The sequence below is a fragment of the Coregonus clupeaformis genome, chromosome 1 (genome assembly GCF_020615455.1).
Source record: "Coregonus clupeaformis isolate EN_2021a chromosome 1, ASM2061545v1, whole genome shotgun sequence".
Classification (NCBI taxonomy): Eukaryota; Metazoa; Chordata; class Actinopteri; order Salmoniformes; family Salmonidae; genus Coregonus; species Coregonus clupeaformis.
In genome coordinates this window covers 79,367,848-79,395,538 of record NC_059192.1, presented here as the reverse complement: position 1 = coordinate 79,395,538, position 27,691 = coordinate 79,367,848, and the positions used below count along the sequence as shown (strand labels likewise).

Below are 27,691 nucleotides of genomic sequence, written 5' to 3'. Positions count from 1 at the left end.
AGAGAGAGAGAGAGAGAGAGAGAGAGAGAGAGAGACGAGCACAGAGAGAGAGAGTAAGAGACAGAGAGAGAGAGAGAGAGGGAGAGAGAGAGAGAGAGAGAGAGAGAGAGAGAGAGAGAGAGAGAGAGAGAGAGAGAGAGAGAGAGAGAGAGGGAGAGAGAGAGAGAGAGAGAGAGAGAGAGAGACAGAAAGGAGAGACAGAGAGAGAGAGACACAGAGAGAGAACAGAAAGGAGAGACACAGAGAGAGAGAGAACAGAAAGGAGAGACACAGAGAGAGAGAGAACAGAAAGGAGAGACACAGAGAGAGAGAGAGAGAGAGAGAGAGAGGGAACAGAAAGGAGAGACACACAGAGAGAGAGAGAGAGAACAGAAAGGAAAGACACAGAGAGAGAGAGAGAGAGAGAGAGAGAGAGAGAACAGAAAAGAGAGACACACAGAGAGAGAGAGAGAGAGAGAGAGAGAGAGAGAGAGAGAGAGAGAGAGAGAGAGAGAGAGAGAGAGAGAGAGAGAGAACAGAAAGGAGAGACAGAGAGAGAGAACAGAAAGGAGAGACACAGAGAGAGAGAGAACAGAAAGGAGAGACACACAGAGAGAGAGAGAGATAGAGAGAACCGAAAGGAAAGACACAGAGAGAGAGAACAGAAAGGAGAGCGAGAGAGAGAGAGAGAGAGAGAGAGAGAGAGAGAGAGAGAGAGAGAGAGAGAGACAGAGAACAGAAAGGAGAGACAGAGAGAGAGAGAACAGAAAGGAGAGACACAGAGAGAGAGAGAACAGAAAGGAGAGACACAGAGAGAGAGAGAACAGAAAGGAGAGACACACAGAGAGAGAGAGAGAGAGAGAGAGAGAGAGAGAGAGAGAGCCGAAAGGAAAGACACAGAGAGAGAGAGAGAGAGAACAGAAAGGAGAGAGAGAGCGAGAGAGAGAGAGAGAGAGAGAGAGAGAGAGAGAGAACAGAGAACAGAGAACAGAGAACAGAAAGGAGAGACAGAGAGAGAGAGAACAGAAAGGAGAGACACAGAGAGAGAGAGAACAGAAAGGAGAGACACAGAGAGAGAGAGAACAGAAAGGAGAGACACACAGAGAGAGAGAGAGAGAGAGAGAACAGAAAGGAGAGACACACAGAGAGAGAGAGAGAGAGAGAGAGAGAGAGAGAGAGAGAGAGAGAGAGAGAGAGAGAGAGAGAGAGAGAGAGAGAGAGAGAGAGAGAGGAAAGAAGGAGAGAGCAGGCTCCATCAGAAAAGCGATCAGAGAGATCATTCGTCTTTCCAGGCCATTTCCCCTGAATGGGACATAGGGCTTTCTGCTGACACATACCTCACAGAGAGAAAGCATGCCAATTGCCAACACATCACAGGGAGCATGACCACATACACACACACACACACACATACACACACACACGAAGATACATGCATGCAAAAATGCACACTCACACACACATGCACAGATATGCCAGATCGCTGAAGATTGACTTAGAAATGTAACGCCTGTCCATGTCCAGAGGACATCGGGAATGACTTCAAAACCGGCCACTAGGGGCAACAGTGAGCACTATTACCATTAAGTATGCTTGGGTTTTGCTCAGGCACTGTGGACAGGTGTGGCATATAGGCGTAATCTCCTGATCCGAAGGTAGTATGTTCAATCCCAGTGGTAGACACTCATTTTATTTTATTTTGTTTTAACCTTATCTCAAAATGTAACCCTTAACCATTCAGAACCAAATGTTTTAACCCTTTCCAAAACCTTAACCATTAGATTTGAAATGTGACGTTTTGATTAAAAGAATGATGCTGAGTAGGAGGAGCAACCCATTGTCTCAAAAACACTTTGAAATTTGACATTTGGAGCAACTTCTAAATTTTACGTTTGGAGAAATGTGGATAAACGTTAGAATCTGAAGTCAAATTGGTAAAACCGTGAGATCTTGTTAGCACAGATACACACATGCACACACCCTGTACCATACAGTTCATTTATTGAAGCCAAAAGCCCTATTAATTGCTCAAACCACTTTGCTCTTAATCTTGCACCGATGCTGCCTTGGATGAAGTGGGTCGAACCACCCCCCCATAATGGTCCCTGTATAATATCTGTCCCCTCTATATTGGGACAACACATATTGAAGGGAGAAGAGCAAGGGGCCAGGGGGAGTAGGAGTGGGGAGGGATGTGGGGGGTGAGTCGGGACTCAGTCTTACAATCTGCAGAGTCACCCTGGTGTCACGGTGTTATCTGTTGATTGACTATCTCTCTCTATCAGTTCAGACAAACACCACTGTCTCCTTTAGGTCATAAAATATGAACTACCCCCCTCAGGACGATGTTACGATTAAAAATACAAGCTCACTGTCTGTTCCTCCTCCAGTGTGATTAATGAGCATTAGATGAAGGCCTCTAGATCAAGATGAAACCGTGATGGCAGACAGTTAATCTACCCCACTCTGAACACTCTGCCCCCTAGTGTTTGGATGCCTTCCTACAGCAGTGGTCACCATATCTGTGTGCAATCCCAGGACAACAAAACCTGGTTTAGCAATTTAACTGCTTACCTAGACCAAATCAACCCCTAGCCCTGATCTCCTAGGCAATTGTGTAGATCTGAGAGGATTGGATAGGTACAGTTGAAGTCGGAAGTTTACATACACCTTAGCCAAATACATTAAAACTCAGTTTTTCACAATTCCTGACATTTAATCCTAGTAAAAATTCCCTGTCTTAGGTCAGTTAGGATCACCACTTTATTTTAAGAATGTGAAATGTCAGAATAATAGTAGAGAGAATGATTTATTTCAGCTTTTATTTCTTTCATCACATTCCCAGTGGGTCAGAAGTTTACATACACTCAATTAGTATTTGGTAGCATTGCCTTTAACTTGTTTCGGGTAGCCTTCCACAAGCTTCCCACAATAAGCTGGGTGAATTCTGGCCCATTTCTCCTGACAGAGCTGGTGTAACTGAGTCAGGTTTGTAGGCCTCCTTGCTCGCACACGCTTTTTCAGTTCTGCCCACACATTTTCTATAGGATTGAGGGCTTTGTGATGGCTACTCCAATACCTTGACTTTGTTGTCCTTAAGCCATTTTGCCACAACTTTGGAAGTATGCTTGGGGTCATTGTCCATTTCCATTTGGAAGACCCATTTGCAACCAAGCTTTAACTTCCTGAATGATGTCTTTAAATGTTGCTTCAATATATCCACATAATTTTCCTTCCTCATGATGCCATCTATTTTGTGAAGTGCACCAGTCCCTCCTGCAGTAAAGCATCCCTACAGCATGATGCTGCCACCCCCGTGCTTCACGGTTGGGATGGTGTTCTTCGGCTTGCAAGTCTCCCCTTTTTCCTCCAAACATAACGATGGTCATTATGGCCAAACAGTTATATTTGTGTTTCATCAGACCAGAGGACATTTCTCCAAAAAGTACGATCTTTGTCCCCATGTGCAGTTGCAAACCGTAGACTGGCTTTTTTATGGCGGTTTTGGAGCAGTGGCTTCTTCATTGCTGAGCGGCCTTTCAGGTTATGTCGATATAGGACTCGTTTTACTGTGGATATAGATACTTTTGTACCTGTTTCCTCCAGCATCTTCACAAGGTCCTTTGATGTTGTTCTGGGATTGATTTGCACTTTTCGCACCAAAGTATGTTCATCTCTAGGAGACAGAACGCGTCTCCATCCTGAGCGGTATGACGTCTGCGTGGTCCCATGGTGTTTATACTTGCGTACTATTGTTTGTACAGATGAACGTGGTACCTTCAGGGGTTTGGAAATTCCTCCCAAGGATGAACCAGATTTGTGGAGGTCTACAATTTTATTTCTGAGGTCTTGGTTGATTTCTTTTGATTTTCCCATGATGTCAAGCAAAAAGGCACTGAGTTTGAAGGTAGGCCTTGAAATACATCTACAGGTATACCTCCAATTGACTCAAATTATGTCAATTAGCCTATCAGAAGCTTCTAAAGCCATGACATCATTTTCTGGAATTGTCCAAGCTGTTTGAAGGCACAGTCAACTTAGTGTATGTAAACTTCTGACCCATTGGAATTGTGATATAGTGAATTATCAGTGAAATAATCTGTCTGTAAACAATTGTTGGAAAAATTACATGCATAAAGTAGATGTCCTAACCGACTTGCCAAAACTATTGTTTGTTAACAAGAAATTTGTGGAGTGGTTTAAAAACAAGTTTTAATGACTCCAACCTAAGTGTATGTAAACTTCCGACTTCAACTGTATATGCAAATTAGGAATATTTCTACCTTGCCTATCAGAGGAATATATGGAGCTACCAATGATATTGCTTACACTTATCCAATCTTCTTAGATCTAGACCTAAGTGGGGCTAGGAGTACATTTGGGATTCAGGGTTTGTCCGTTCTACTCACTGTCACACAAACGCACGAACACAGACTGATCAAAGGAGTCAGGGACACAGGGCTGCTGTAGGTCTATAGGGAGCTCTACTAAGCTGTGAGTAATGTCATCTGTGGCCCATTGAGCCAGTCCAGGGTGATGTATGTGCGTGTCGTCCTTCTCTTCTCCTCTCCTACTGTACACTCCCTTACTTCATGACTTTGAATGGAGTAAACAGCTGACAGGGCCAAAAAATCACAATCTCTCTCTCTCTCTCTCTCTCTCTCTCTCTCTCTCTCTCTCTCTCTCTCTCTCTCTCTCTCTCTCTCTCTCTCTCTCTCTCTCTCTCTCTCTCTCTCTCTCTCTCTCTCTCTCTCTCTCTCTCTCTCTCTCTCTCTCTCTCTCTCTCTCTCTCTCTCTCTCTCTCTCTCTCTCTCTCTCTCTCTCTCTCTCTCCTAGAGGTGTGTCTGTAGTAAAGAGGTCTATATTTCAGTGGGACATGGTCGCTCTGTAAATCATGCTCGGGACAAAGAACATGGCTAGTCACACACACACCAGCCAGGTCACACCAGATCCACTGCAGTATTAGAAGTTTGTCCATGTCCCAAGGATGTCGGGAGATGCCTTCAATACCGTCCACTAGGGGCAATGTGAGCGCCTATTACATATAGTAGGCTCGCGGCTAGCTAGGGTGTTGTGGATGGGTATATAGGAAGGCCTTCAACCACGAGCTACTGCTCTGAGAATCGCGGGTTCAATCCCACACACTAAAATCAAATGGTTCTATATAGTGCCAAATAAGAGTTATTTGGCACCAAAAAGGGTTGCAGCCATAGCAGATCCCTTGTTGGTGCTATATAGAACCTTTTTTGAAGGTTCTATAAAGAACCATGCTAATAAGGTTCTAAATGGAACCTGTATGGTGCTATAAAGAACCCTTTCCTAAGGTCTCTTAAGAACCATTAAAAAAAGGATCTATAATAGCACCAGAAAATGGCTTTTGGCGAACACCAAACGTGTTGACTTAATTATTTCTTTAAGCAATGGCTTTTTTCTGGCCACTCTTCCATAAAGGCCAGCTCTGTGGAGTGTACGGCTTAAAGTGGTCCTATGGACAGATACTCCAATCTCCGCTGTGGAGCTTTGCAGCTCCTTCAAGGTTAGCTTTGGTCTCTTTGTTGCCTCTCTGATTAATGCCCTCCTTGCCTGGTCTGTGAGTTTTGGTGGGTGGCCCTCTCTTGGCAGGTTTGTTGTGGTGCCATATTCTTTCCATTTTTTATAATGGATTTAATGGTGCTCCTTGGGCTGTTCAAAGTTTCAGATATTTTTTTATAACCCAACCCTGATCTGTACTCCACAACTTTGTCCCTGACCTGTTTGGAGAGCTCCTTGGTCTTCATGGTGTGCCACTTGCTTGGTGGTGCCCCTTGCTTAGGGTTCCGGTATTTATTTTTGATAATTTTTTTAAACAAGTTATTTTTTTCATTTCACTTCACCAATTTGGACTATTTTGTGTATGTCTATTAGATGAAATTCAAATAAAACAAATGCAACAAAATAGGAAAAACTCCAAGGGGGATAAATACTTTTGCAAGGCACTGTACCTCGCTAAGTAACTGCTCTGTCTTTCTCGATAGCGCATTCTTCTGTATTTTACGTAGCAGATGTAAAAGAAACACAGACCGGACAAGTAGGCACACAATGGATTATGGTCATTGTAGTTAATTACAACATTTTCTGCATGAAACTATGTTGAATATTGGCCTGTTGCAAACTATAACTGCCTACTGCATCGCAGAGTTCGGGCTTGATCTGCTTTATCTCTACAGAAACTGCGCAATGTGCGCATTGAGTTCACCAAAAAATTTAATATGAAATGGAATTCAAATAATTGAACTGACATCGGTCAACTAGTTCTTTAAAAAACAAAAAATAACTGACATTTCGGTTAATCGCTCACCACTATTCCAAACCTTAACCCTTACCTGAACCAGTCGGAATGAATGCCTAAACTTAAACCTTGAGTTTTTATGTTTATCCCCCCCTGGACAAACGTTGAATACTGAAGTGAGACTGTGACAATTTGTTGCACACTCACAGACACACACATGCACACGCGCACACACACACTGATAATACACACACACACACACAGAACATGCGCACACATGCACACACACACACACACACACAGCTCTACCTGTGAACTTGTTGACTCCAGCCTGCTCTGCGACGTTGGACAGGGCGATGATGCCTCGGGAGAGGTCACTGGCAGCTTCATCCATTTCTATCAGGGCATGGGGAGCCACGTTACCACTGGCATAGTTAGCTATGTAGATGGCATAACGACCTGTACCCTAGAGACAAGAAGACATGGACTTTGAGTTAGAGTTAAGTTACCACTGGTAAAGTTGGTTATCAAAACCACCAAGTCTGAAGAGAAGAACATAGGTGAAGTTTGTAACAGTATTTAGAAGATGGCATAACGATATGCAACATATAACACCTCCCAAGTGGCGCAGTGGTCTAAGGCACTGCATCGCAGTGCTAGCTGTTCCACTAGAGATCCTGGTTCGAATCCAGGCTCTATTGTAGCCGGCCGCGCCCGGGAGACCCATGGGGCAGCACACAATTGGTCCAGGGTAGGGGAGGGAATGGCCGGTAGCTCAGTTAGTAGAGCATGGCGTTTGCAACGCCAGGGTTGTGGGTTTGATTCCCACAGGGGGCCAGTATTAAAAATACTGTAAGTTGCTCTGGATAAGAGCGTCTGCTAAATGACTAAAATGTAAAATAAAAGGAGAATACATTATTTGGACAAGAGATTTAAGTAAGCGATGTGAACAAACATTGTCCATGGCATCACACCCAGTTCCATAAGGAAGGAGAGACATGAAAAGTTGGAACCATAGACTGCACAAAAAGGTTGGAACTCTAGACCCCTATCTTTCACTCATCTAACTCAACCCTTATCCTTGTTCCCTCATTCCCCACACATATTCCATCTCATTCCTCCCTCCTTCTCTCTCTCCTCCCTCCTTCTCTCTCTCCCTCATTCTCTCTCTCCTCCCTCCTCTCTCTCCCTCATTCTCTCTCTCCTCCCTCCATCCTTCTCTTCATCCCTTTGGAGGTTAATTTCACACTCCATTATCAGTGAGGGTCCCTGCAGACACAAAGGCACAGACGGAACCACCCTAATAGATTACACACTACCATTCCAATGAGCTAATTTACCCACTGGCCCTTACAGTCACACACACACACACATCAAATCAAAGTTTATTGGTCGCGTACACAGATTTCCATATAAAATACTTGTATGTATATGTTTCTAGTTCCAACAGCGCAGTAATAATACCTAGAAAACAAAACAAAACAATACGCACATAATCCAAAGTAAAAATTAAGAAATTAAGAATAAATATAATGGTGTGTACAGTATGGACAGTATATGAATAGAAAAGGTGTGTACAGCAGTACTTACATAGGATGAGCAATGACTAGAATACAGTATATACATATATATACACGCGAATAAAGAGGCCCGGATGCACGCATGCAAGCATGCGCACACACACACACACATACAAACAGGTGCATGGGCACACACGCAAGCACGCAGACACACACACACACATACACACAGCTTTTGTATAAACAATTCTATGGTAAAACAGTACAAATATGACCTATGCAGATCGATCAAGATGGCGAGACACAAGTATAGGGACAAAGTGGAGGAGGAATTCAGCGGATCAGATACGAGATGTACAGTGCATTCGGAAAGTATTCAGACCACTTACATCTTTACACATTTTGTTACGTTACAGCCTTATTGTAAAATGGATTAAATTAATCTAAACACAATACCCCATAATGACAAAGCGAAAACAGGTTTTTATACATTGTTGCAAATGTATACAAAAATATACAAATAATAATACTTTATTTACATAAGTATTCAGACCCTTTGCTATGAGACTCGAAATTGAGCTCCGGTGCATCCTGTTTACATTGATTATCCTTGAGATGTTTCTACAACTTGATTGGAGTCCACCTGTGGTAAATTCAATTGATTGGACATGATTTGGAAAGGCACACACCTGTCTATATAAGGTCCCACAGTTGACAGTGCATGTCAGAGCAAAAACCAAGCCATGAGGTCGAAGGAATTGTCCGTAGACAGGATTGTGTCAAGGCACAGATCTGGGGAAGGGTACCAAAACATTTCTGAAGCATTGAAGCATTCTTAAATGGAAGACTGAGCAATCAGGGGAGAAGGGCCTTGGTCAGGGAGTTGACCAAGAACCTGATGGTCACTATGACAGAGCTCCAGAGTTCCACTTTGGAGATGGGAGAACCTTCCAGAAGGACAACCATCTCTGCAGCACTCCACCAATCAGGCCTTTATGGTAGAGTGGCCAGACGAAAGCCACTCCTCAGTAAAAGGCACATGACAGCCCACTTGGAGTTTGCCAAAAGGCACCTAAAGGACTCTCAGACCATGAGAAACAAGATTCTCTGGTCTGATGAAACCAAGATTGAACTCTTTGGCCTGAATGCCAAGCGTCACGTCTGGAGGAAACCAGGCACTGCTCATCACCTGGCCAATACCATCCCTACGGTGAAGTAAGGTGGTGGCAGCATCATGCTGTGGGGATGTTTTTCAGCGGCAGGGACTGGGAGACTAGTCAGGATCGAGGGAAAGATGAACAGAGCAAAGTACAGAGAGATTCTTGATGAAAACCTGCTCCAGAGCGCTCAGGACCTCAGACTGGGGCGAAAGTTCACCCTCCAATAGGACAACAACCCTAAGCACACAGCCAAGAAAACGCAGGAATGGCTTCGGGACAAGTCTCTGAATGTTCTTGAGAGGCCCAGCCAGAGCTTGAAAGGATCTGCAGAGAAGAATGGGAGAAACTCCCCAAATACAGGTGTGCCAAGCTTGTAGCGTCATACCCAAGAAGACTCAAAGCTGTATCACTGCCAAAGGTGCTTCAACAAAGTACTGAGTAAAGGGTCTAAATACTTATGTAAATGTGATATTTCAGTTTTTATTTTCAATACATTTGCTTTAAAAAATACATTTTGCTTTGTCATTATGCGGTATTGTGAGTACATTGATGAGAGGGAAAAAAACGATTTAATCAATTTTAGAATAAGACTGTAACGTAACAAAGTGTGGAAAAAGTGAAGGGGTCTGAATAATTTCCCAATGCACTATATGTGGCAGGGGCTTTAACGATGACGGATTACAAAAAGAAAGCCAGTCATGTTGCGGACACCAACGCCGCCCTACCGGATGAGCTAAACACCCTTTTCTCACGCTTCGAGCATAACGGCTCTGAGCTGCCAAGGAGAGCCCCTGAGGACAACGAGGGCTACATGCTTACGGTCTCCACAGAGGACGTATGTAAGTCATTCAAGCGTGTTAACCCTCACAAGGCTGCCGGCCCAGACGGCATCCCTAGCCGCACCCTCAGAGCATGTGCAGACCAGCTAGCTGTTGTGTTTTCTGACATTTTCAATCTCTCTCTAGCTCAGGCCGTTATCCCCACCTGCTTCAACATGTCCACTATCATCCCGTGCCGAAGAAAGGGAAAGTAACTGACCTGAATGACTACCGACCTGTAGCATCATGAGGTGCTTCGAGTGGCTAGTCAAAGACCATATCACCTCCTCCCTCCCCGACACACTCGACCCTCTCCAATTCACCTACCGCCCAACAGATCCACGGACGACACAATCGCCATTGCCCTGCACACTGCCCTCACCCACCTGGACAAGAGGAATGCATATGTGAAGATGCTGTTCATCGACTACAGCTCGCCCTACAAGGGTGCATCCTCATTCCCCTCCTGTACTCCCTGTATACCCACGATTGCATGGCCTCACACAGTACCAACTCCATCATCAAGTTCGCTGAAGAAATTCAGCCTGTTCCCGAGGGCCCGCACAGTGTTCTACAGGAGCACCATTGAGAGAATACTGTCGGACTGCATCATAGCCTGGTATGGCAACTCCAATGCCGCAGACCACAAGCCACTACAGAGGGTCGTACGCTCAGCCAAACGCACCATTGGGTGCACACTGCCTGCCCTCCAGGACACCTACAACACCAGGTGTCGCAGGAAGGCCAAGAAGATCATCAGGGACATCAGCCACCTGAGCCACGGCCTGTTCTCCCCACATCCATCACTCAGACACGGGCAGTACAGGAGCATCATGGCTAAAACTAAGAGACTGGCCAATAGCTTCTACCCCCAGACCATCAGGCTGCTGAATAGCCACCATTAGTCCCCCGTCCCCCTCCTGCCCCCGGACATCCTGGAGCTCGGAGCTTAAGAATTTCACTGTAACTACATCTGTGACCCTGTGCATGTGACTAAATATATAGCTAATATAATTTCCACTGCAGGACTAAAAGGAAAATGACTGTTAAGGAATGTCACCACCAGCATCAGATCGTCACAGCTTACTCTCTCAGCACATCCATCTCAGGTAATAGAAACAAACACACACACACACACTGCACCCAAGTACGATTTTGTGCTGCAGGCTCCAAGGCCATTGAAAATTAGTTACTGGTGTTAAAAGTCAGTGGTTTTCAGTAATGATGCTTCACTCACGCTCTTTTCTGTAAACAGTCATTACGGATCAGGAGACTATACATAATGTGTGTGGTTGTGTGTGTGTGTGCATGCATGCATGTATGGCTGAGTGGACATGTGCGTGTTTTGAAGACATTTCGCATTGTGACGTTGTTTGACTTAGGGAGGCTATTACAGTCAACAAATCAACTTTGACATTCGGGTAGGACCAAATATTCACATTTGGAGCTAAAAGTGTCAATCGTTTCCAGATAGCTCTTTACCCCAAAGCTCATTTTCGGTCACTAGTCATTTTCTGAAAGTGTTACTGTTTCAGTGTCATCTATCACTTTCACATATCTTAAATCAATAGCTTCCCTTCATCAGTTTGGAAAAGACAAATGATGGCACTTCCCTCCCAAGGAGACTAAAACACACATACGGAGGCATGCACACACACACACACACACACACACACATATACGGAGGCACGTATGCGAAATACACACACACACACACACACACACACATACAGAGGCACGTATGCGAAATACACACACACACACACCCTGAAGGAGACTAAGAAAGATGAAGTGGTCTAGATGAGTAACTATATCTCTGAGTGAGTGATAGAGGTCTATTTAGAAGTAAATAACACAAAACACATTCATCTTTCTACCTTTTTTTTTCTCTTTTCCCCCACTCTTTCAGTGGCCTTTGTCTGATATGATCTTGAAGTTTGATTGATTGATAACTTGATTGACTGATCGATTTTGCTTGAGCAAATACATTACAACACCACAAGTAGCCTTGGAATTTTGATCCTTTCTCCCCACTCTTTCACTATAAAATGTGTCAAAGCCTTTGCATGATTGATTGATTGATTGATTGATCGATATTCCCAAACAGCAAATATATTACACCAGTCATTCTCAAACTTTTTGGGTTAACTGTAACCCCAATCACTTTTCGCTATGGCCGGAGTACCCCAAAAGTAATCCCTTAATGTGCATTTTATCCGTAGGCCTATGATCTTATGAGTGTTTCCAAGTACCCCCTGTGGATGGACGAGGTACCCCCAGGAGTACAGATAGAGTGGCTTGCAAAAGTATTCACCCCCCTTGGCATTTTTCCTATTTTGTTGCCTTACAACCTGGAATTAAAATGGATTTTGGGGGGGGGTTGTATCATTTGATTTACACAACATGCCTACCACTTCGAAGATGCAAAACATTTTTGGGTGTGAAACAAACAAGAAATAAGATTTAAAAAACAGAAAACTTGAGCATGCATAACTATTCAAACCCCCAAAGTCAATACTTTGTAGAGCCACCTTTTGCAGCAATTACAGCTGCAAGTCTCTTGGGGTAAGCTTGGCACATCTAGCCACTGGGATTTATGCCCATTCTTCAAGGCAAAACTGCTCCAGCTCCTTCAAGTTGGATGGGTTCCGCTGGTGTACAGTCTCAAATCTCTGGAAGACTGAAACAGGCTTCCCTCAAGAATTTCCCCGTATTTAGCGCCATCCATCATTCCTTCAATTCTGACCAGTTTCCCAGTCCCTGCCGATGAAAAACATCCCCACAGCATGATGCTGCCACCACATTGCTTCACATGGTCATTAGAGGTGTTGGGTTTGTGCCAGACATAGCGTTTTCCTTGATGGCCAAAAAGCCATCAATTTTAGTCTCATCAGAGTACCTTCTTCCATATGTTTGGGGAGTCTCCCACATGACTTTTGGCAAACACCAAACGTGTTTGCTTATTTTTTTCTTTAAGCAATGGCTTTTTTCTGGACACTCTTCTGTAAAGCCCAGCTCTGTGGAGTGTATGGCTTAAAGTGTTCCTATGGACAGATATTCCAATCTCTGCTGTGGAGCTCTGCAGCTCCTTCAGGGTTATCTTTGGTCTCTTTGTTGCCTCTCTGATTAATGCCCTCCTTGACTGGTCCGTGAGTTTTGGTGGGCGGCCCTCTCTTGGCAGGTTTGTTGTGGTGCCATATTCTTTCATTTTTTAATAATGGATTTAATGGTACTCCGTGGGATTTCTGATATTTTTTTATAACCCAACACTGATCTGTACTTCTCCACAACTTTGTCCCTGACCTGTTTGGAGAGCGCCTTGGTCTTCATGGTGCCGCTTGCTTGGTGGTGTTGCAGACTCTGGGTCGTACATATACAGTACCAGTCAAAAGTTTGAACACACCTACTCATTCAAGGGTTTTTCTTTATTTTTACTATTTTCTACATTGTAGAATAATAGTGAAGACATAAAAACTATGAAATAACACATATGGAATCATGTAGGAACCAAAAAAGTGTTAAACAAATAAAAACAAATGTTATCTTCGAGATTATTCAAATAGCCACCCTTTGCCTTGATTACAGCTTTGCACACTCTTGGCATTCTCTAAACCAGCTTCATGAGATAATCACCTGGCATGCATTTCAATTAACAGGTGTGCCTTCTTAAAAGTTCATGTGTGGAATTTATTTCCTTCTTAATGCGTTTGAGCCAATCAGTTGTGTTGTGACAAGGTAGGGGTATACAGAAGACGGCCCTATTTGGTAAAAGACCAAGTCCATATTATGTCAAGAACAGCTCAAATAAGCAAAGAGAAACAACAGTCCATCATTACTTTAAGACATGAAGTTCAGTCAATACTGAACATTTCAAGAACTTTGAGAGTTTCTACAAGTGCAGTCGCAAAAACCATCAAGCGCTATGATGAAACTGGCTCTCATGAGGACCGCCACAGGAATGGAAGACCCAGAGTTACCTCTGCTGCAGAGGATAAGTTCAATAGAGTTAACCGCCTCACAAATTGCAGCCCAAATAAATGCTTCACAGAGTTCAAGTAACAGACACATCTCAACATCAACTGTTCAGAGGACACTGTATGAATCAGGCCTTCATGGTCTAATTGCTGCAAAGAAACCACTACTAAAGGACACCAATAAGAAGAAGAGACTTACTTGGGCCAAGAAACACGAGCAATGGACATTAGACCGGTGGAAATGTGTCCTTTGGTCTGGTCTCCAAATTGGAGATTTCTGGTTCCAACCGCCGTGGCTTTGTGAGACGCAGTGTGGGTGAACGGATGATCTCCGCATGTGTAGTTCCCACCGTAAAGCATGGGTAGGAGGTGTTATGGTGTTGGGGTGCTTTGCTGGTGACACCGTCTGTGATTTATTTAGAATTCAAGGCACACTTAACCAGCATGGCTACCACAGCATTCTGCAGTGATAGGCCATCCCATCTGGTTTGGGCTTAGTGGGACCATCATTTGTTTTTCAACAGGACAATGACCCAACACACCTCCAGGCTATTTCACCAAGAAGGAGAGTGATGGAGTGCTGCATCAGATGACCTGGCCTCCACAATCCCCCGACCTCAACCCAATTGAGATGGTTTGGGATGAGTCGGACCGCAGAGTGAAGGAAAAGCAGCCAACAAGTGCTCAGCATATGTGGGAACTTCTTCAAGACTGTTGGAAAAAGATTCCAGGTGAAGCCGGTTGAGAGAATGCCAAGGCAAAGGGAGGCTATTTGAAGAATCTCAAATATAAAATATATTTTGATTTGTTTAACACTTTTTTGGTTACTACATCATTCCATATGTGTTATTTCATAGTTTCTATGTCTTCACTATTATTCTACAATGTAGAAAATAGTAAAAATAAAGAAAAACCCTGGAATGAGTATGTGTGTCCAAACTTTTGACTGGTACTGAATATATATATATATATATATATATATATATATATAAATATATATACACACACAGTGCCGTGAAAATGTATTTGACCCCTTTCTGATTTTCTCTAGTTTTGCATATTTGTGACACTGAATGTTATCAGATCTTCAACCCAAACCTAATATTAGATCAAGGGAACCTGAGTTTACAAATAACAAAACAAATGTCTACTTATTGTTTTTACATTAATTAACAAAGTTATTTAACACCCAATTCCACTCTTTGAAAAAGTAATTGCCCCTTACACTCAATAACTGGTTGTGCCGCCTTTAGCTGCAATAACTGCAACCAAATGCTTCCTGTAGTTGTTGATCAGTCTCTCACATTGCTGTGGAGGAATTTTGGCACACTCTTGCATGCAGAACATGACAGCCTGCTAGGAGTTTGCCAAAAGGCACCTAAAGACCCTCAGATCATGAGAAACAAGATTCTCTGTTCTAATGAAACCAAGATTAAACTCTTTGGCCTGAATGCCAAGCGTCACGTCTGGAGGAAACATAATAATAATAATAATAATATGCCATTTAGCAGACGCTTTTATCCAAAGCGACTTACAGTCATGCGTGCATACATTTTTGTGTATGGGTGGTCCCGGGGATCGAACCCACTACCTTGGCGTTTCAAGCGCCGTGCTCTACCAGCTGAGCTACAGAAACCTGGCACCATCCCTATGGTGAAGCATTGTGGTGGCAGCATCATGCTGTGGGGTTGTTTTTCAGTGGCAGTGACTGGGAGACTAGTCAGGATCGAGGGAAAGATGAACGGAGCAAAGTACAGAGAGATCCTTGATGAAAACCTACTCCCGAGCGCTCAGGACCTCAGACTGGGGCGAAAGTACACCTTCCAACAGGACAATGACCCTAAGCACACAGCCAAGACAACGCAGAAGTGGCTTCAGGTCGAGTCTCTGAATGTCCTTGAGTGGCCCAGCCAGAGCCTGGACTTGAACCCGATCAAACATCTCTGAGAGACCTGAAAATAGCTATGCAGCAACGCTCCCCATCCAACCTGACAGAGCTTGAGAGGATCTGCAGAGAAGAGTGGGAGAAACTCCCCAAATACAGGTGTGCCAAGCTTGTAGCGTCATACCTAAGAATACTCAAGGCTGTAATCGCTGCCAAAGGTGCTTCAACAAAGTACTGAGTAAAGGGTCTGAATACTTATGTAAATGTGATATTTCCAGTTTTTGCTTTATCATTAGTGTATTGTGTGTAGATTGATGTTGGGGAAAAAACTATTTAATCAATTTTAGAATAAGGCTGTAACCTAACAAAATGTGGAAAAAGGCAAGTGGTCTGAATACTTTCCGAAGGCATATTCATTTATTTATAAATATACACATGCATACATTTGACCGGCAAGATATTTTATGTTAAAAACTTGTATCAACCCCTACAAAAATGGCCATTAATTATATTCCACATAATAATTCAAGTTTCCTGTTGCTGCAGGATTATTTTCCTGCTGTGAGAAACTGGTCAAATTTAGATAGCAATTTTGTATATAACACCAGCACCAGTGGTCTTTCTAACCTTGTGATGCTGGTCCAATGGGGCTATAATTGATATATTAAATATCATATTACAGTGTAATGATGAGAAATCTCCATTACATGAGGTGGGCTCACACCCTGCTCATCAATGACTGCCGTTAACTTAACTCCAACTGTGGATGGGAGAATAAGAAGGTAATCTCAGAAAGTATAGGAGAGGTGGATTTTTACAGCTAAAGGAAAATGCTTTATTCTCTCATCCATCTCATGAAATAAACACACACACACACACGCCCGTGCGCAAACACACACATACACACAGTACGCACACACAATACAAACACTCAAGGAGACTAAGAGTTTGGACCATTCTAAAGGTACTGTCATATTAAAAGGAGATCTCTTTCCTATGGGTTTGGCTCCTCTCCCATGCCCAGTCAGATGAGACTGCAGTCAGAAAATCGATTCTAATACTGTCCGTACTGTACCTCACTGGGTAACAGCTTTATCCCTCAACCTGACACAGAGAGAGCGAGAGAGCGAGGGGGGAAGGGGGGTGTAGAGAGGACTGCAGTCATGATTACAGAAATATGCTGGTCTGCCGATCTCCATTTGGCCCATACACTGGACATCCATTGCCACTTTATCTTACTGTGTGTGTGTGTGTGTGTGTGTGTGTCATGCGTGCATGCATGTGTGTTCGTTTAAATGTGTGTGTTTGTCTGTGTGTTTGTATTTTGTGTGTATGCATGTCTGTGCGTATAAATGTGTGTAGACATCATTTCTCCCCTTGTATGTCTGTCTGTAGAATGAACGAGCACATTGTTTTGTAATTACAGCGGTGCACTGAGCAAAAGAGGAGACGGAACACCACATCTCTCTTCTAATGAACTGTCATAACACACACTGAGGAGGGCGGGACACACAGCAAGCATGAATTATGACTACGCACATACAGTCACACAAACACACACACACACAGAAACACACACAAACATAAAACCCACACCATAATATGGGCTTGGAGAAGAGACAAACAGAGAGCCTGAGTTATTGTTGATATGCTCAAATGAGATACAGTGGGGAAAAAAAGTATTTAGTCAGCCACCAATTGTGCAAGTTCTCCCACTTAAAAAGATGAGAGAGGCCCGTAATTTTCATCATAGGTACACGTCAACTATGACAGACAAATTGAGAAAAGAAAATCCAGAAAATCACATTGTAGGATTTTTTATTTGCAAATTATGGTGGAAAATAAGTATTTGGTCACCTACAAACAAGCAAGATTTCTGGCTCTCACAGACCTGTAACTTCTTCTTTAAGAGGCTCCTCTGTCCTCCACTCGTTACCTGTACTAATGGCACCCGTTTGAACTTGTTATCAGTATAAAAGACACCTGTCCACAACCTCAAACAGTCACACTCCAAACTCCACTATGGCCAAGACCAAAGAGCTGTCAAAGGACACCAGAAACAAAATTGTAGACCTGCACCAGGCTGGGAAGACTGAATTTGCAATAGGTAAGCAGCTTGGTTTGAAGAAATCAACTGTGGGAGCAATTATTAGGAAATGTAAGACATACAAGACCACTGATAATCTCCCTCGATCTGGGGCTCCACGCAAGATCTCAACCCGTGGGGTCAAAATGATCACAAGAACGGTGAGCAAAAATCCCAGAACCACACGGGGGGACCTAGTGAATGACCTGCAGAGAGCTGGGACCAAAGTGACAAAGTCTACCATCAGTAACACACTACGCCGCCAGGGACTCAAATCCTGCAGTGCCAGACGTGTCCCCCTGTTTAAGCCAGTACATGTCCAGGCCCGTCTGAAGTTTGCTAGAGTACATTTGGATGATCCAGAAGAGGATTGGGAGAATGTCATATGGTCAGATGAAACCAAAATAGAACTTTTTGGTAAAAACTCAACTCGTCGTGTTTGGAGGACAAAGAATGCTGAGTTGCATCCAAAGAACACCATACCTACTGTGAAGCATGGGGGTGGAAACACCATGCTTTGGGGCTGTTTTTCTGCAAAGGGACCAGGACGACTGATCCGTGTAAAGGAAAGAATGAATGGGGCCATGTATCATGAGATTTTGAGTGAAAACCTCCTTCCATCAGCAAGGGCATTGAAGATGAAACGTGGCTGGGTCTTTCAGCATGACAATGATCCCAAACACACCGCCCGGGCAACGAAGGAGTGGCTTCATAAGAAGCATTTCAAGGTCCTGGAGTGGCCTAGCCAGTCTCCAGATCTCAACCCCATAGAAAATATTTGGAGGGAGTTGAAAATCCGTGTTGCCCAGTGACAGCCCCAAAACATCACTGCTCTAGAGGAGATCTGCATGGAGGAATGGGCCAAAATACCAGCAACAGTGTGTGAAAACCTTGTGAAGACTTACAGAAAACGTTTGACGTGTGTCATTGCCAACAAAGGGTATATAACAAAGTATTGAGAAACTTTTGTTATTGACCAAATGCTTATTTTCCACCATAATTTGCAATTCATTAAAAATCCTACAATGTGATTTTCTGGATTTTCTTTCCTCATTTTGTCTGTCATAGTTGACGTGTACCTATGATGAAAATTACAGGCCTCTCTCATCTTTTTAAGTGGGAGGACTTGCACAATTGGTGGCTGACTAAATACTTTTTTTCCCCACTGTAAGAGGTTAGTAATGGGGTGTAAAAGACAGAAACTGACATAGAAAGACAATCTGTTTAGAGAGAGCTGTGTATAGTGAGTTCTGCAGTGTGAATGTGTTTCTCAGTCTGTGCGTGCATGTGTGTGTGTGTGTGTGTGTGTGTGTGTGTGTGTGTGTGTGTGTGTGTGTGTGTGTGTGTGTGTGTGTGTGTGTGTGTGTGTGTGTGCAGGTGCTATGCGTGTGTAGCTCCTGTACCTTTCGGTCTATGCAGGCTACAGATCGTCCAGCCAAGCGGTTGGCTACATCACGGTGTTCGTTAATGTCGTCGTTTAACAGATCTTCAAACCGGCCATTACGGAACTTAAAGAGCTTATCAGAGTAGGTGGCGCGACCTTCAGGAGAGGAGAGGAGAGAAAGAAGAGAGGAGAGGAGAGGAGAGGAGAGGAGAGGAGAGGAGAGGAGAGGAGAGGAGAGGAGAGGAGAGGAGAGGAGAGGGAGAGGAGAGGAGAGGAGAGGAGAGGAGAGGAGAGGAAATATTTTAGATTTAAATTAAGATAAAACATCTAAAATCCTATACAACCATTTTGGGGGTAAAAAAGTAAAGAGAAAATGATAAAGCTGTGATATTGTACTTTTGGCAGTCAGTCCTATAAACTCTCAGAAGATTTATAGCGACACAAAGTCCTTATCTGTTACCTGATGAAGTCTGTGATTAGAAATGTTTATCTCTGCTATATTGATCCTCCCTTCTGTGTTAGTGTCTGCAGAGAGATGAGAGGACGTGATCCGTGTGTATGTGTGTGTATACTTGTGTGTGTGCGTGTTAGTGCGTGTGCGGGTGTATGTGTATGAATGTATGCTTAAACATGTGCATGCATCTCTCTGTGTGTGTGTGTACCTGAGAAGGCGTTGTTGGTATTGAGCACATAGATCTCCTCTCTTCCGTCTCCATCAATGTCGCAGGCTGTCACTCCGATGGCGTTGCCTTGGCGATCTCTCAGAGCGTAGAAAGGGGAGCTACGGTTGTCAACAGCGATGTTGACCAGTCTCTTCCTCTGCTTGTCGTACTTCAGAACCAGGTTGGGACCGTTGTATCTGTGAGAGACCAACAACAGAGTTAAAGGCTGCACATCATGTAAACCCTTTGAGCAATAGCAACAACTGAGTTACAGGGCTCAGAGTTGCAATATTTGCATAAATAATAATTACCTTCTCATGGACACTATTCTAACGGAAGTTTTGAGAGATCCCACTTGAAGATTTGTGAGGTATTGTTAGGGCAAATAGTACCTGTTTTAAGAAGAGTTAAATGTCGCCCATAGGGCTGCACCTAAAACCATCAATCAATCATGGGGGAACAACAGGGAGTAATTGCCTTCTTGTATTAAATCGCCTCAAGATCGTGTTAACCCTCTGAGCTAAAGTTGAGGTATTAGCAAACACCAGTTTATGTCTCTTACCTTCAGGTATTTATAATGAAATGAAAATGTTCAAGTCCCATCTAAGGTTCATGAGAGTTCCCTTAGAAAAGTCAATTTCTAAAACCGTCTGTAGTTACTACAGTAGTTATAGGCTGGATGTTATATGCCGCAGATGTTAAAGGCTGGATGTTATATGCCGTAGACGTTATAGGCTGGGGGGGGGGGATTTATAAGCTGACATATGGAATTGTTTTAAGAAGTTCATACCATGGATAATGTAGCTATTTGATTTTGAATTTTAGGACCCCTTTAGGTATCCCCCAAAAATATAACAAAAATTATTTATAATAATACGTTTTTGATGTGTCTGTCTTATATCTAGGAAATATAAGAAAGTTTAGGAAATATTTTTGTAGGCACTAAACTACCTCCATACTTCCATTCATTTCTATAGGTTACCTTTAGACGAGTCCTGTGACACCATCGTGTTCGTGAAAGTCTCCCCTTTCTACAGTGGGGTCATATTAGTTTGTAGCCCAAATGGTTCGGACACTACAGACAAAAGTTGACACATCAGCGTTACTGATTTCAGATGAGTCCCGTGGGGCTTGTGGGGGTCGTAGAGCAAAATGGAGAACACCATCGTGTTCTCCATCTATATAGAATGGTATTAGTTTATAGGCCAAACCGTTCAGTAGCTACAGGTGTTTTTGTGAGAAGACGGATTTTCCGGATGTCTCTTGGTCTGAAACAGTGCTGTAGCTCTGCCACTTTCCATCACAGATGTGGAAGGGCGACATAGGCAGATGTGGTGGATTGAGATGCAGACCATGCAAAAAAACGGATATCTCTAGCTTTTTTAATGTTACTTAAATTGACGCACCGGATGTTATAGGCCGTAGATGTTATAGGCTGTTTGTTATAGGCTGTAGATGTTAACGGCTGGATGTTATAGGCCATAGATGTTATAGGCTGTTTGTTATAGGCTGTAGATGTTAAAGGCTGGATGTTATAGGCAATAGATGGAGCAGAGAGATGATGGGAGGTCAAACAAAGAGTAAACCTGTCATTTATGGAGACTTATCTGACGGTCAGTGCTATCCATCATCCTTGGGACATCCCAACCCTAAACCTTTAACCCCTCCCCTTACCCTTACTTTAACCCCTCCCCTAACTTTAACCCCTCCCCTTACCTTGATGGGTTCTGACTTTTAAACTAGAAATATCCTTAACCATGTCACAGAGGGAAAGAGAGGAATGCAGGACGTGTAAATACTGTCAGAACATATTATAGTTAATCATCAGCTTTCCTATGGAAATGAGGAGTGCCATAGTCTCGTTTCTACACCAGAAGTTAATGGTTATCTGTAGGAGGAATGTATTCTATACTATCGTAATAATGTTTACATATCTTGCATTACCCATCTCATATGTACACTGCTCAAAAAAATTAAGGGAACACTAAAATAACACATCCTAGATCTGAATGAATGAAATAATCTTATTAAATACTTTTTTCTTTACATAGTTGAATGTGCTGACAACAAAATCACACTAAAATTATCAATGGAAATCAAATGTATCAACCCATGGATGTCTGGATTTGGAGTCACCCTCAAAATTAAAGTGGAAAACCACACTACAGGCTGATCCAACTTTGATGTAATGTCCTTAAAACAAGTCAAAATGAGGCTCAGTAGTGTGTGTGGCCTCCACGTGCCTGTATGACCTCCCTACAACGCCTGGGCATGCTCCTGATGAGGTGGCGGATGGTCTCCTGAGGGATCTCCTCCCAGACCTGGACTAAAGCATCCGCCAACTCCTGGACAGTCTGTGGTGCAACGTGGCATTGGTGGATGGAGCGAGACATGATGTCCCAGATGTGCTCAATTGGATTCAGGTCTGGGGAACGGGCGGGGCCAGTCCATAGCATCAATGCCTTCCTCTTGCAGGAACTGCTGACACACTCAGCCAGCATGAGGTCTAGCATTGTCTTGCATTAGGAGGAACCCAGGGCCAACCGCACCAGCATATGGTCTCACAAGGGGTCTGAGGATCTCATCTCGGTACCTAATGGCAGTCAGGCTACCTCTGGCGAGCACATGGAGGGCTGTGCGGCCCCCCAAAGAAATGCCACCCACACCATGACTGACCCACCGCCAATCCGGTCATGCTGGAGGATGTTGCAGGCAGCAGAACGTTCTCCACGGCGTCTCCAGACTCTGTCACGTCTCTCACATGTGCTCAGTGTGAACCTGCTTTCATCTGTGAAGAGCACAGGGCGCCAGTGGCGAATTTGCCAATCTTGGTGTTCTCTGGCAAATGCCAAACGTCCTGCACGGTGTTGGGCTGTAAGCACAACCCCCACCTGTGGACGTCGGGCCCTCATACCACCCTCATGGAGTCTGTTTCTGACCGTTTGAGCAGACACATGCACATTTGTGGCCTGCTGGAGGTCATTTTGCAGGGCTCTGGCAGTGCTCCTCCTGCTCCTCCTTGCACAAAGGCGGAGGTAGCAGCCCTGCTGCTGGGTTGTTGCCCTCCTACGGCCTCCTCCACGTCTCCTGATGTACTGGCATGTCTCCTGGTAGCGCCTCCATTCTCTGGACACTACGCTGACAGACACAGCAAACCTTCTTGCCACAGCTCGCATTGATGTGCCATCCTGGATGAGCTGCACTACCTGAGGCACTTGTGTGGGTTGTAGACTCCGTCTCATGCTACCACTAGAGTGAAAGCACCGCCAGCATTCAAAAGTGACCAAAACATCAGCCAGGAAGCATAGGAACTGAGAAGTGGTCTGTGGTCACCACCTGCAAAACTAGTCCTTAATTGGGAGTGTCTTGCTAATTGCCTATAATTTCCACCTGTTGTCTATTCCATTTGCACAACAGCATGTTGTCACGGTTTCGGCCGAGGCTGCTCCTCCTCCTTGTTCGGGCAGGCTTCGGCGGTCGTCAACTCCGGAGTACTAGCTGCCACCGTTCTTTGTTTTCGATGTTTGTTGGGTTTGGTCTGTTTGGTACACCTGTTCATGTTTAGTGTTGATTATGTGTCCTATAAGTTCTTGTTGTTTCTGTCATGTGTTGTGTGTAATTGGTTTCACCTGTCTGTTGGTGCTGTTCACTTTTTGCCAGTCGCTAGTGTGTACCGTCGCACTGTTGTTTTCGTGCGCAGTCGGTTTTGTGTTTTACGCACTGTTGCGTATTGTTCGCCTCCGGGTTGGTTAGACCCGTTTGTTATTTTGTCTTTTCAAGTAAAGACTGGTTTGACTTAGCTCCTGTGTCCTGCACTTGATTCCGCACCACATCCGCATCAGATACCCTGACAGAATTACACACCTTCCCATGGAGTCAGCAGGAGCAACAGCAGCGCCTGAGTCGTTGGAGGAGCGCGTCCGCAGCCAGGATGATCAGATCCATCGACTTGGGACCGCTCTGCAGGACGTCATCAACACCTTACACAGATGGGAGTCCAGAGGGGTACCCACACCCCCACCTATCACACCATCACCATCGGTCGGTCCGCCCGTCCAAGGTCCGGAACCCAGTGGGATTCGGCTCTCGCTCCCGAGGGCGTATGACGGCACGGCTGCCGGGTGTCAGGGGTTCCTCCTGCAGGTGGAGCTCTACCTGGCCACTGTACACCCGGTGCCCTCGGGACACGAGAGCGTTTCCGCCCTCATCTCCTGTCTCACAGGCAAGGCGTTGGAATGGGCCAACGCCGAATGGAGGAGGATAGACGCCACCACCATCTCCTATGCGGAGTTCTCCCGTCGCTTCAGGGCCGTGTTCGACCATCCACCTGAGGGGAAAGCGGCGGGGGAGCGTCTATTCTACCTCCGACAGGGGAGGAGGAGCGCACAGGAGTTCGCACTGGAGTTCCGGACTCTAGCGGCAGATGCAGGGTGGAATGAACGGGCCCTCATCGATCACTTTCGATGTAGTCTACGGGAGGACGTCCAACGTGAGTTGGCTTGCAGGGACACCAACCTCACGTTCGACCAGTTGGTCGACATGTCCATCCGTCTTGACACCCTGCTGGCCACCCGTGGACGTCCCGAGTGGGGTCCGTCCATTCCATCCTCCAGCACCTCCGAGCCGAGCCCTATGGAGCTCGGGGGTGCTGGCGCTAGAGAGAGGAGGAGAAGGAGCCCGAGGGAGGCTGTCCCCTGCACCAATTGTGGCCGTGGAGGGCACACTGCGGCCAGGTGCTGGGGAGGGTCTCCAGGAGGAGGGGACAACAGGCCACGCACTGGGGAGCCATCCCAGGTGAGTAGACGCCCCATTACCCAGAGCTCTCTGTTGTGCATGTTTGTATACCTGTAAGTTTTCCACAGGTTGCACCTCATTCCCGGCATAAGGCGCTAGTAGATTCAGGCGCAGCTGGGAATTTTGTTGATCGGAAATTTTGTTTAGATTTAGGGATTCCCCTCCTTCCTGTTGACGCTCCATTTCCCGTTCATGCATTAGATAGCCGCCCGTTGGGTTCGGGGTTGATTAGGGAGGTCACAGCACCACTTAAGATGTGTACGCAGGGGGGTCATGAGGAGACTATTCAGCTATATCTGATCGACTCTCCTGCGTACTCTCCTGGTTAAGTACCCATAACCCTTCCATTTCGTGGCAACAGAGGGCTCTCAAGGAGTGGTCTGCTCAGTGTGAGGGGCGATGTCTGGGTGTTTCCGTGGGGGCGACCTCGGTGGAAAGTCCAAACCAAGTGCCCGCATTGCACATTCCCCCTGAATATGGGGATTTGGCACTTGTGTTCAGTAAATCGAGGGCGACGCAGTTGCCTCCTCACAGACAGGAGGATTGTGCGATAGACCTCCAGGCAGGAGCAGCGCTCCCGCGGAGCCACGTGTATCCTTTGTCTCAAGAGGATAAAAGGGCTATGGAGACTTACATAGCCGAATCTTTGAGACAGGGATACATACGGCCCTCCACTTCCCCTGCGTCCTCAAGCTTCTTTTTTGTGAAGAAAAAGGATGGAGGGTTGCGCCCGTGCATTGATTACCGTGGTCTCAATCAGATTACTGTGAAATACAGTTATCCACTCCCTCTGATTGCGACTATGACGGAATCATTGCACGGAGCGCGTTTCTTCACAAAACTGGATCTCAGGAGTGCATATAACTTGTTGCGCATTAGGGAGGGCGATGAATGGAAAACAGCCTTTAGTACCACCTCGGGTCATTACGAGTATCTCGTCATGCCATACGGGTTGATGAATGCTCCTTCAGTCTTCCAATCCTTCATGGATGAGATCTTCCGGGACATGCAGGGGCAAGGTGTGGTCGTGTACATTGATGACATTCTGGTGTACTCTTCTACCCGAGCCGAGCATGTAGCCCTGGTGCGTCGAGTGTTGAGGAGGCTGTTGGAGCACGACCTGTATGTCAAGGCAGAGAAATGTCTGTTTTTCCAGGAGTCTGTCTCCTTTTTGGGTTATCGGTTGTCCGCGTCAGGGGTGAAGATGGAGGTGGACCGTGTGTCAGCCGTGCGTAATTGGCAAACCCCAACCACTGTTAAAGAGGTGCAGCAGTTCTTGGGCTTTGCGAATTACTACCGGAGGTTTATCCGGGGTTTTGGACAGGTGGCAGCTCCCATCACGTATATTCTGAAGGGGTGTCCGGTGCGCTTGCAGTGGTCAGCTTAGGCGGACAGGGCTTTTGGGAAAATGAAGGGCCTGTTTACTTCGGCTCCGGTGCTGGCGCATCCGGATCCCGCCTTACCATTTCAGGTAGAGGTGGACGCGTCTGAGGCCGGTATAGGGGCCGTTCTATCTCAACGGTCCGGCACGCCACCTAAACTCCGCCCCTGTGCTTTTTACTCAAAAAAGCTCAGCCCGGCGGAGCGGAATTATGACGTAGGGGACAGGGAGCTGTTAGCCGTGGTACAGGCCCTAAAGGTGTGGAGGCATTGGCTTGAGGGGGCTCAACACCCTTTCCTCATTTTGACTGACCATCGGAACCTGGAGTACATCCGGGCAGCTAGGAGACTGAACCCTCGCCAGGCTCGGTGGAACATGTTTCTAGCCAGGTTCGTATTTAAAATCACGTACATCCCTGGGTCCCAGAACGGTAAGGCAGACGCCCTGTCCCGGCGGTATGACACAGAGGAGAGGTCCGTTGAGCCCACTTCCATACTACCGGAGTCTTGTCTAGTGGCACCGGTTGTGTGGGAGGTCGATGCTGAAATCGAGCGGGCGTTGCGTACCGACCCTAGCCCTCCACAGTGTCCTGTGGGTCGGACGTACGTTCCGCTCGAGGTTCGGGATCGACTCATTTATTGGGCTCACACGTCACCCTCCTCTGGACATCCTGGTATTGGCCGGACAGTGCACTGTCTTAGTGCTAAGTACTGGTGGCCCACGTTAGCCAGGGATGTGAGGGTTTATGTCTCCTCCTGCTCGGTGTGCGCCCAGTGTAAGGCGCCTAGACATCTGCCTAGGGGTAAGTTACAACCCCTGCCCGTTCCACAATGACCATGGTCTCACCTCTCGGTGGACTTCATCACTGACCTTCCCCCCTCGCAGGGGAATACCACTATACTGGTCGTTGTGGACCGGTTCTCTAAGGCCTGTCGTTTGCGCCCTATGCCGGGCCTTCCTACTGCCCTACAGACCGCCGAAGCTCTATTCACCCACGTTTTCCGGCACTACGGGGTACCCGAGGATATTGTGTCTGATCGAGGTCCCCAGTTCACCTCCAGAGTCTGGAGAGCATTTATGGAGCGTTTGGGGGTCTCGGTGAGCCTTACCTCGGGTTACCATCCAGAGAGTAATGGGCAGGTGGAACGCGTGAACCAGGATGTGGGTAGGTTTCTTAGATCATACTGCCAGGGCCGGCCGGAGGAGTGGGCACGGTATGTTCCTTGGGCAGAAATGGCCCAGAATTCCCTACGCCACTCCTCAACTAACCTAACCCCTTTCCAATGTGTGTTAGGTTACCAGCCGGTTCTGGCACCATGGCAGCAGAGCCAGATCGAGGCTCCTGCGGTGGATGAGTGGGTGCGGCGCTCGGTGGAGACGTGGAACGCTGCACACGTCCATCTGCAGCGGGCCATCCGTCGTCAGAAGGCGAGCGCCGATCTCCACCGCAGTGAGGGGCCGGTGTACGCACCTGGTGATCGAGTCTGGCTCTCTACCAGAAACCTGCCCTTCTGCCTGCCCTGCCGGAAACTGGGTCGGCGGTTTGTGGGGCCGTTTAAAGTCCTGAGAAGATTGAACGAGGTGTGTTACAGATTACAACTGCCTAGTGACTATCGTATTAACCCCTCGTTCCATGTGTCTCTTCTCAGGCCGGTGGTAGCTGGTCCACTCCAGGAAGATGAGATCAGAGAGACTCCTCCGCCCCATTGGACATCGAGGGGGCACCGGCGTACACCGTGCGGTCCATCTTGGATTCGAGACGTCGGATGGGGGGTCTCCA

The 27,691-nt window shown here is 45.9% G+C and overlaps 1 protein-coding gene across 1 annotated transcript in view; it reads right to left on the bottom strand.

Moving 5' to 3' along the window:
* LOC121584038 (cartilage acidic protein 1-like) overlaps window positions 1-27,691 on the bottom strand; it is a 71,097-nt gene that overhangs the window by 30,531 nt on the left and 12,875 nt on the right. Inside the window, exons 3-5 of the mRNA XM_045224970.1 lie at window positions 19,737-19,933; window positions 19,094-19,230; window positions 6,557-6,713 (exon numbers count right to left, since the gene is read on the bottom strand). Coding sequence (XP_045080905.1) covers window positions 6,557-6,713; window positions 19,094-19,230; window positions 19,737-19,933 — 491 coding nt within the window. The remainder of the gene's footprint in view (window positions 1-6,556; window positions 6,714-19,093; window positions 19,231-19,736; window positions 19,934-27,691) is intronic.